At 60.4% G+C, this 10,549-nt stretch overlaps 2 protein-coding genes across 2 annotated transcripts; one reads left to right on the top strand and one right to left on the bottom strand.

Annotated features, from left to right (window-relative positions):
• The first annotated feature begins 6,234 nt into the window (after positions 1 to 6,234).
• LOC108531332 (uncharacterized) lies at positions 6,235 to 8,906 on the top strand. Its single transcript, XM_017874725.1, is given in 5 exon segments — positions 6,235 to 7,431; positions 7,434 to 7,587; positions 7,669 to 7,803; positions 8,092 to 8,211; positions 8,293 to 8,906. Coding segments are annotated over 4 exon segments (1,011 nt in total). The 5' UTR covers positions 6,235 to 6,765; the 3' UTR covers positions 8,148 to 8,211; positions 8,293 to 8,906.
• Positions 8,395 to 8,902, bottom strand: LOC108531333 (uncharacterized). Its single transcript, XM_017874726.1, is given in 3 exon segments — positions 8,395 to 8,544; positions 8,547 to 8,792; positions 8,795 to 8,902. Coding segments are annotated over 3 exon segments (447 nt in total). The 5' UTR covers positions 8,886 to 8,902; the 3' UTR covers positions 8,395 to 8,434.
• Positions 8,907 to 10,549: the final 1,643 nt, after the last annotated feature.

The following is a 10,549-nucleotide window of genomic DNA, read 5'->3' as shown; positions in this document are numbered from 1 at the left end:
AAAAAAAAAAAAAAAAAAAAGAATCTTGCAGCCTCCAGATGTGTGACTCCATGACTCCTAAACCATAATTTCTAATCGGTGGCTAATTTGGTAGTCCTGAAAGTCTAGTCCCCAGGCAGGAAGAGGGTTTGTCCTGGGACAGGGCTGTTATTGTCTTTGTTTCACAGTTAAACTACAAACTAAGTTCTTCCCAAAGTTAGTCCAGCCTGCACCCGAAAATGAACAAGGAGGCAAGATAGAGTTAGCTACGCCAGGTCTCTTTCACTGTCATCATTTTCTGCTATAATATTTTTTTTTTTTTTGAGACGAAGTTTTGCTCTTGTCATCTAAGCTGGAGACCAATGGCTTGATCTTGGCTCACTGCAACCTCCACCTCCCTAGTTCAAGTGATTCTCCTGCCTCAGCTTCCCAAGTAGCTGGGATTACAGGCGCCCGCCACCATGCCTGGCTAATTTTTGTATTTTTAATAGAGACGGGGTTTCGCCATGTTGGCCAGGTTGGTCTCGAACTCCTGACCTCAGGTGATCCGCCTGCCTTGGCCTCCCAAACTGCTGGGATTATAGGCGTGAGCCACCACCACTGGCCGATTTTCTGTGATAATTTTTGCAAAGGCGGTTTCACCAGGAGAACCAAGCATTAATGTGCTGTGACTAATGTGTAGTAGAGCGGCATTCCCCAATGGGAGAACCCTGGGGCTGTCTGGGAGCCCCTGCATGGCTGGGATCCTAATCCCAGAAACACCACTGATGACAGCTCCCATAGCACGTAGGACAGTGGATACTTAGAGGCAAAGATAAATCTCTATGTTCTGGAGTGGTCATGACTTGGACCCCAAAGAACCTGAGCCCAAGGTCCAGAGGGAGACCCTCCCCACAGGACCTCCAGCAGAAACAGGGATTGTGGGAGCCTGCCAGGCATAGCGCATAGGTATTTCTGGAGGCTTCCCATTCAGTCTTGGATGCCGACCTCACCAAGGGCGGCCCATCTCACTGACCTCACCAAGGGCGGCCCGTCTGACCGCCCTGATGGCGCCGAATCGGCTGTAGGTGTGGAATCAGAAGTGGCCGCGCGGCGGCAGTGCAGGCTCACACATCACAGCCCGAGCATGCCTGGCTGGGGTTTGCCCACAGAAACATCCCGTCACCCAGGCCAGGTGCCTCATTGGTTCCCGAGGGTCGTCAGAGATAGGACATTCATGCGAGTACATTGGACTACATGTTTCATTCACCCCAGGGCGCACTGTTGAAGGTTGGGGAGATTGGAGGAGATACTTGGGGGACAGTGAGGTGTCCCAGTTCCTTGGATGAAGGGATCTCGGCCTCAGCGTGAGACCCCTCCCACAGGGTCTCTGGCAGGCATAAGAGCCGAGGGGTTCTTGCGTAGCACATGGGTAATATCTACAGGCTTCCCCTTCGGTCTCACCGCCCAGATGGTGCAGAATCGGTTGTAGTTGTGGAATCGGAAGTGGCCGCGCGGCGGCAGTGCAGGCTCACACATCACAGCCCGAGCCCGCCCCAGCTGGGGTTCGCCCGCGGAAACATCCCGGGTCACGCAAGCCAGGCGCCGCAGGGTTCCCGGGGGTCGTGAGGGATAGGAAGCTCTTGTGAGTCACGTTGGGCTACGTGTCTGATACACCTCAGGGTGCATTGCTGAAGGTTGGGGAGATGAGAGGAGATACTTAGGGGACAATGAGGTGTCCCCATTCTTTGGATGATGGGGATCTTGGCCTCAGCGTGGGGTCCTTCCCACAGGGTCTCTGGCAGGCACAAGAACGCGGGACTCCTGCGTAGCACATGTGTATTTCTAGAGGCTTCCCCTTCGGTCTCACCACCCTGATGGCACAGAATCGGTTGGAGTTGTGGAATCAAAAGTGGCCGTGCGGCGGCAGTGCAGGCTCACGCATCACAGCCCGAGCCCTCTCTGGATGGGGTTCACCCGCGGAAAGCCAGGTGCCCCAGGGTTCTCGGAGGTCTTCTGGGAATAGGATGCTCATGGGAGCCACATCAGGTCTTTTTATCGGGCCATATCCACAGCCTGTGGCCCCGAGTCGTACTCCGAGACCTTCAGTGACATGGCCTGAGACTCAAGTCACGCCTACCAGCATGATGAGCACAACGAGTTCCGCCAAAAGCTTACACTTTCCGCATCCATCCCAGAGCACAGATCCGACTAAGGACAGCCCCCAAAATCCCGAGCCTTTTACTGAACTGATAATTGCCTCCCCAGTGAACACTCTAAGCTGGTCAATCCTAAACAGCCAGACATTAACATTCCCATTCAGTGCAGGTTTGATATGCTAATTCAGGAGCTTGAGATGCTAAAGAGCTGGGAGTGTCACTGCTGCTTTATTCTGGGGTCTAGGATCCTTGCGTTGCCTGAGATAATCCGCTAATGTGGGTGCAGCAGACATCCCGCGGTTTGTGGAATTGATAAAGGATGGGGATCAGTGGTGTTTGTGCACCGTGCAGTCTGTGCCCAATTGCCTGCCTTGTGCTGTGGAATCTGTACACCTGGCCAACATGTGCTCGTGTGAGCCTGACGGTGCCTTTTCCAGAGCCCCACCTCGGCTCTGCCCTGGAGCCTGTGTGCTGCTGGAATCAGACTCAAGGACCTTATCAGAGGACCATGGCCCCGTATCACCTTGGTCAGGGACTGAAGTTGGGACAGGAGAGCAGAGACTTCCGAAATGAGGGATCCCTGTGTTCTGAGGTGGTAATGACTGGGACCCAAGGACTCAAGCGCATGCTCCAGAGGGAACTGTGTCCCACAAGGCCTTCGGCAGGAACAGGGATCCTGGGAGCCTGCCAAGCATAGTGCACAAGTGTTCCTGGAGTCTCGCTGCCCGGATGCCACGGAATCAGTTGAAGGTATGGAAACACAGGTGACTGCGTGGCGGCAGGGCAGGCTCATGCATCATAGCCCGAGCCCGGCTACCTGCGGTTCCCCCGCGGAAACGTCCCAGGTCAACAGGCCAGGCGCCGCAGGGTTCACGGGGGTCATCAGGGATAGGACACTCATGGGAGCCACATCAGGCTACGTGCCTGATTCACCCCAGGGTGCACTGTTGAAGGTTGGGGAGCTAGAGGAGATAGCTGGGGAACAGTGAAGTGTCCCCATTCTTTGGATATTGGGGATCTCGGCCTCAGCGTGAGACCCCTCCCACAGGGTCTCTGGCAGGCACAAGAGCCCAGGGGCTCTTGCATAGCACGTGGGTATTTCTGGAGGCTTCCCCTTAGGTCTCACCGCCTGGATGGCACAGAATCGGTTGTAGTTGTGGAATTGGAAGTGGCCACGCGGCGGCAGTGCAGGCTCACACATCACAGCCCGAGCCCGCCCCAGCTGGGGTTCGCCCGTGGAAACATCCCGGGTCACGCAAGCCAGGCGCCGCAGGGTTCACGGGGGTCGTGAGGGATAGGACACTCATGGGAGCCACATCGGGCTACGTGTCTGATTCACCCCAGGGTGCACTACTGAGGGTTGGGGCGATGAGAGAGATACTTGGGGGACAATGAGGTGTCCCCATTCTTTGGATGATGGGGATCTTGGCCTCAGCGTGAGACCCCTCCCACAGGGTCTCTGGCAGACACAAGAACCCGGGGGCTCTTGCATAGCATGTGTGTGTTTCTAGAGGCTTCCCCTTCGGTCTCACTGCCCGGATTGCACAGAATCGGTTGTAGTTGTGGAATCAGAAGTGGCCGCGCGGCGGCAGTGCAGGCTCACGCATCACAGCCCAAGCCCGCCCCGGCTGAGGTTCGCCCGTGGAAATGTCCCGGGTCACGCAAGCCAGGCGCCGCAGGGTTCCCGGGGGTCGTGAGGGATAGGACGCTCATGGGAGCCACATCGGGCTACATGTCTGATTCACCCCAGGGTGCACTATTGAGGGTTGGGGAGAGGAGATATTTGAGGGACAATGAGGTGTTCCTATTCTTTGGATGATGGGGATCTCAGCCTCAGTGTGAGACCCCTCCCACAGGGTCTCTGGCAGGCACAAGAACTCGGGGGCTCTTGCGTAGCACGTGTGTATTTCTAGAGGCTTCCCCTTCGGTCTCACTGCCCGGACGGCACGGAATTGGTTGTAGTTGTGGAATCGGAAGTGGCCGCGCGGCGGCAGTGCAGGCTCACGCATCACAGCCCAAGCCCGCCCCGGCTGGGGTTCGCCCGTGTAAATGTCCCGGGTCACCCAAGCCAGGCGCCGCAGGGTTCACGGGGGTCATCTGGGAATAGGACACTCATGGGAGCCGCACCAGGTCTTCAGGTGGGGCCATATCTACAGCCCTGTGGCCCCGGCTCGCACTCTGAGGGCTTCAGTGTCATGGTTTGGGACTCTAGTCATGCCTACTTATGTGATGATCACAGCATATTCCACCAAAATCTTACACTTTCCACATGTATCCCAGAGCACAGATCTGACTCTGTCTAAGGACAGCGCCCAAATCCAACTCTTTACTGAACTGACATCTGCCTCCCCAGAGAATACTCCGAGCTCCTCAGCCCTAAGTGGCCAGACATTAACATGCCCATTCAATGCACGTTTGAGATGCTAATTCAAAAGCTTAAGATGCTAAAGAGCTAGGAGGGCCACTGCTGCTTTATTCTGGGGTCCAGGATCCTTGTGTTGCCAGAGATAATCCACTAACGTGGGTACAGCAGACACCCTGCGGTTTATGGACTTGTTATGGGGTGGGGATCCTGATGGGGCTAAGATGCTCGATGGCCCGGGTGTGCTCCTTGCTCAGGGATCATCATGTCCGGGCGGTGGTAGTTGGCGCGTGGAGAGGTGCATTTGCCCACAGGTGTTCCCTGTGCCCGTGCATTGCTGGGAGTGAAATTCCAGGGCAGCACCACCGGATCCTGTGCTAGGCCCCCCCACAACGCCTGGAGCAGGAGCGAGGGGCCTGGGGAGCCGCCTTGCCCGGCACATTTGTATTTCCGGAGTCTCCCTTGGGTCTTGGGTGTTGTCCCCAGTGAGCCCATCTCCCAGCAATGGCACAGAATCGGTTGTGGCTATGGAGACAGAAATGGCTGACAGGCAGCAGTGGTGACTCACATCACAGTAAGAAGGTGACCCAAGGCTGGACTCCACTTTTAGCAAAATGTGGGGATCTGCCTTGGTCTCCTAACTTGGGGGTCCACTCATGGGAAAGCCTGAGAATTCTCATACCGTGAAGCTGGGGTTCACCCACGACAAAGCCCGGTGGTCAGTGCTCAGCAGGCAAGCACCCAGCCGTTCCTGGCGGAGCCATAGAAGTAAAGGGTTTGCCGAAGGCGCAGCCAGCCCTTCCACATCCCAGAGGGCCTGCGGGGTGATTGGACCCACGAACTCTGGGTCCCTTGGCCCTGGTGCCCCCCTTCATGGCTTCGACACTCGAGACTCGAGGTGAACCCTATGGACCGCAGGGCCCCAACAACCCTCCCCAGAGGCCAAGGTGGTGACCCGCGGACCCACAGCGGGGTGGCTGGGGGAGTCGAAGCTCTCCAGTCTTCACTCCACTCCCAACCGTGGTGCCCCGCGGGGCCTGGGAGAGTCTGTGAGGCCGCCCACCATTTGTCAGTAGAGTGCGCCCGGGAGCCGAGAGCACGACCGGCAGCATGTCGTCTTCAGACAGGAAAGTGGCCGCGAAGGGGACCAGGGTGCCCAGCGGCTGTGGGGACTCTGTCCTGCGGAAGCCGCCGTGATGAGTGCAAGCTCGTTCAACTGGATGGGAATCGGCCTGGGGGCTGGCACCGCACCCATCAGGGGGTTTGCGGCACTTCCCTCTGCCCTCAGCACCCCACCCCCACTCTCCAGGAACCACACCCCGTGGACTTCCGGGACCCCTGGAGCAAACGTGAGGTCTGAGCAGTCCGTGGTGGTGGCAGGAAAGGGCTGTGTGTGCCATCCGAGTCCTCAGGGACCCGCAGTCGGCCCCCAGTCATGTGCAAAGTACGTGCAGGGCGCTGGCAGGCAGGGAGCAGCAGGCATGGTGCCCCTGAGGGAAGGCAGCAGTCTGGGAGGGAGAAGTCCTCGACCCTGAGGGAGACGATAGGGGCAATGCCCAGCCCTGTCTCCGGATGCCAAAGGAGGGGTGTGGGGAGGCCGTCTTTGGAGAATTCCAGGATGGGTGCTGGGTGAGAGAGACCTGTGCTGGAACTGTCCAGGGCGGAGGTGGGCCCTGCGGGGGCCCTCGGGAGGGCCCTGCTCTGATTGGCCGGCAGGGCAGGGGCGGGAATTCTGGGCGGGGCCACCCCAGTTAGAAAAAGCCCGGGCTAGGGCCAAGGAGCAGGGTGAGGGAGGGGGTGGGAGGGGTGGGGGGTAACGGGGGAAACTGGGGAAGTGGGGAACCGAGGGGCAACCAGGGGAAGATGGGGTGCTGGAGGAGAGTTTGTGGGAGCCAAGGAGCACCTTGGACATCTGGAGTCTGGCAGGCGTGATGACGGGTGGAGGGGCTAGCTCGGGGCAGGGCTGTGGGGTCTGGGGCCAGTGAGGAGTGTGGAGTAGGCGCCCAGGCATCGTGCAGACGGAGCAACATCAGCTGGGGGCGATGGGCCCGAGCTAGGGCTGGAGAGAAGGGGGAGCCAGACATTCATCCCGGTCACTTTTGGTTACAGGACGTGGCAGCTGGTTGGACGAGGGGAGCTGGTGGGCAGGGTTTGATCCCAGGGCCTGGGCAACGGAGGTGTAGCTGGCAGCAGCGGGCAGGTGAGAACCCCATCTGCTGGGCAGGTGAGTCCCTTCCCTCCCCAGGCCTCGCTTCCCCAGCCTTCTGAAAGAAGGAGGTTTAGGGGATGGAGGGCTGGCGGGGAGAAGCAGACACCCTCCCGGCAGAGGGGCAGGATGGGGGCAGGAGAGTTAGCAAAGGTGACATCTTCTCGGGGGGAGCCGAGACTGCGCAAGGCTGGGGGGCTGTGAGCTCATCCCAGGCAGAAAGAGCAAGAGAGCAGGGACGGAGCGCAGGGATGGCCAGCGTAGGGTCCAGCACGTGGGGTGGTACCCCAGGCCTGGGTCAGACAGGGACAAGGCAGGGGACACAGGACAGAGGGGTCCCCAGCTGCCACCTCACCCACCGCAATTCATTTAGTAGCAGGCACAGGGGCAGCTCTGGCAGGGCTTTCTCAGGCCTATGCCGGAGCCTCGAGGGCTGGAGAGCGGGAAGACAGGCAGTGCTCGGGGAGTTGCAGCAGGACGTCACCAGGAGGGCGAAGCGGCCACGGGAGGGGTCCCCCAGGACATTACGCAGCAAGGAGGCTGCAGGGGCTCGGCCTGCGGGCGCCATTCCCACGAGGCACTGCGGCCCAGGGTCTGGTGCGGAGAGGGCCCACAGTGGACTTGGTGACACTGTATGCCCTCACCGCTCAGCCCCTGGGGCTGGCTTGGCAGACAGTACAGCATCCAGGGGAGTCAAGGGCATGGGGCGAGACCAGACTAGGCGAGGCGGGCGGGGCGGAGTGAATGAGAGCTCTCAGGAGGGAGGCTGGTGCAGGCAGGGGTGAGGAGCACAGCAGGCGGTGAGCGGGAGGCACTGGCCTCCAGAGCCCGTGGCCAAGGCGGGCCTCACGGGCGGCGACGGAGCCGGAATCGGTGCCTCAGCGTTCGGGCTGGAGACGAGGGTGAGTTTTTTCTCCTCTGCCACCCTCAGCCCCTACCCGCCCCTTTCCACACAATCAACGCCTCTCTCGTTCTCCCCACAGCCAGGTCTCCAGTCGGGGTGGATGTGCCCACCAGCTGCCGAAGGCCAGGACGCCAGGTCCGGCGGACTTGCCGAGTGGGACATGACATGGTCCGGTGTGACGGCGAGGACAGAAGGGGCGCATCCGGCCTTCCTGGTAAGCATGTCTGCCCTCCTTGTGTCAGGACAGGGCCCTGCCCAGACCGCCCAGCCGGGCCACCATCTCACTACTCCCACCTCTGTCTCCTACAGAACACCCTAGGCTGGTGGGGCTGCGGCAAGAAGCGGGTCTGTTTCTTTACTTCTCCCACAGAGTCGGCACACTACAGCTGCCCTCTGGGCTCCCAGAACCCACAACATGAAAGGTGCGGGGCCTCCTGCCACACCTGGGGTGGGGGGCACGTGAGAGGAGCTGAGTGGGACCTCACTCCTTCTCCATCCGCAGAATGGTGCTACCCAGCTCAAGCCTGGGCCTTTGAATCCGGACACAAAACCCTCTAGTTGGAATCGAATACGCTGCACTTTACAACCACTGCACAACTGACTCAGGAATCGGCTCTGGAAGGTGAGCACCAGCGCTCCTTCCGGAAGCCTCCAGGCCCCCGAGCACCCTGCCCCCACCCCACCCATGTGTCGCTATTTGCAGGTGAAGCTAGAGGAACAAGACCTCATCAACCCAACACCAAAGACGCCATCGGACCAGCAGCGCCCGCAGCACCCATCCCCCACCGGCAACTCCATCTTCATGGCCACCCCCTGCAGCGGACGGTTGACCACCAGCCATCGCGTCATCCCAGAGCTGAGCTCCTCCAGCGGGATGACCCCGTCCCCACCACCTCCCTCTTCTTCTTCTTCATCCTTCTGTCTCTTTGTTTCTGAGCTTTCCTGTCTTTCCTTTCTCTGAGAGATTCAAAGCCTCCCCGACTCTGTTTCCCCCGTCCCTTCTGAATTTAATTTGCACTAAGTCATTTGCACTGGTTGGAGTTGTGGAGACGGCCTTGAGTCTCGGTGTGAGTGTGCGTGAGTGTGAGCCACCTTGGCAAGTGCCCGCCCAGGGCCCGGCCGCCCTTCATCTGGGCTGGGTGACTGGGCGCCGGCTGTGTGCCAGAGGCCTCACCCTGCCCTCGCCTAGTCTGGAAGCCCCAGCATCATGGGGCAGCCTTCAAGCATTCCATTACGCCCCATCTCGCCCTGTGCCCCTCCCCACCAGGGCTTCAGCAGGAGCCCTGGACTCATCATCAATAAACACTGTTACAGCAACTTGTCTCAGGGACTCTGGAATCCGGGCTGTGGGCCTGACGTGGGGGAGGCCAACCTTGCGCAGAGGGGGGCTGGAGGGATGGGGAGGGGAGGAGTACGTGAAAAGGGGGATGGGGGTTCCAGGGTGGGGGACTCGGGGATGGGTGCAGCACAGCAGACACCAGGGGTGGGGTGAGCAGAGGGTGTGTGGACATCAGGGGCGCAGGGCAGGCGGTCAGCATGCAGTGATGGTGGTGGAGGGGCTGCAGGACCAGGGGTTTCACAGAGCGGGAGGGCCTGGGCTGGCGGAGGGGGCCTGGGTTCTGAGGCAGGGGTCAGGGGCCACCAAGGCATCCCCGAGTGAGTGCCTCCTGCCGCCCCAAAGTCCCATGAGAATGACACCTTGGTGCTGGCCCCAGACCCCTGAGGCCCAGACTAGGTGACTGGGGTAGGGCTGGCCATGCCACTCTGGGAGGCCCACAAGGTGCTCCGGGAGACCCCATCCCGGCAGGGGCACGAACCCCTTGCCAGTTCTGTTCCTGCTCCCCTTTTGCTGTGGGTGGGAGCCGGGGCCATGCCGGAGGGGCAGCCCCCACACAAGGAGCCAAGGGGTGGGGGTGGGAGTGGGCAGGTGGCCTTGGGGCGGAGTTCCTAAGGAGGCCAGGGGGCCAGGAGGAAGGAGGAAGGAGTTGAGGGTGGCCACAGAGAGGAGGTGAGGGAGGAGCAGGAGGGCCTAGGGTGAGGGGCTCCCGAGATCTCTCCCTGGGGTCTTCCTGCTGGAGCCCCAAGAACCCTGGCATGCAGGGGTTTGTTTCCCGGGTGCCAAGGCAGCCCACTCATGGGTTCGGGGTCAGCTTCCCCACAGAGGCCAGAGGCCGGCAGCTCCCTCAGCCAGGCCTCCCAGCCCCCAGCCCCTCACTCTGCAGGCACTCGGAACACAAGGGGCAGCCCCTGGAAATAAGGGTGGGGTCCCGGCCTCCCCATTCCTTCCCTCCTCCCCCCTGCCTTCCACCCCCATTCCCAGTGCACAGAGCTGTCAGGAAAATTCCTCCCCGACTGACAAAGAACAGACAGGAAGGCGGTTAGGGACGCCCCTCCCCTACCGGCCCAGCCGCCCCTGGGGTCTTGGTGTCCTGGGCGGAAGAGCAGGGTGGTTACCCACGCCCCTTGGGTCTGGCCTCCCCTCTGCACCCTCTCTTGCCCCGTCCCCATCCAGCTGTGGGTCCTGGGGTCTGTCAGAGACTGAGGGGTTTCCAGGGACATACTTGTGTGCTAAAACCTGGGCGGATGGTCACCCCCCAGGATGCACGTAGACATCCGGTGAGGGAGTTTCTTGAAGCCTCTGGGATGGTGCCCCTGGGACTGGCTGCCATCTCATGGAGGAGGTCAGAGGTCGCTGGGGCCAGCCCAGGGTGAGGCTGCATTCATCTTCCTGACCCTACAGGCCAATTTGACTTACCCAAGTGGGTTTTGGCCGGCAGGATGAAGTAGCCCATCCATTACATGTCAAGAGTTAGGTCTATAAACGGCCTTTATTATAAACATCCAACGCTGCAGGAGGTTTACAAAGCGGGGCTCAGGAGATAAAAGCCGGCTTCCCCAGGTGGCGGCCGCAGGGCACGGCAGGCAGCCCCAGGGGTGCCCAGGGTGGCGGGGCAGGGGAA

This window comes from Rhinopithecus bieti, unplaced genomic scaffold (assembly GCF_001698545.2).
Source record: "Rhinopithecus bieti isolate Rb0 unplaced genomic scaffold, ASM169854v2 scaffold_9449, whole genome shotgun sequence".
NCBI classification, from domain to species: Eukaryota; Metazoa; Chordata; class Mammalia; order Primates; family Cercopithecidae; genus Rhinopithecus; species Rhinopithecus bieti.
This window is presented reverse-complemented; position numbering and strand designations above follow the sequence as displayed.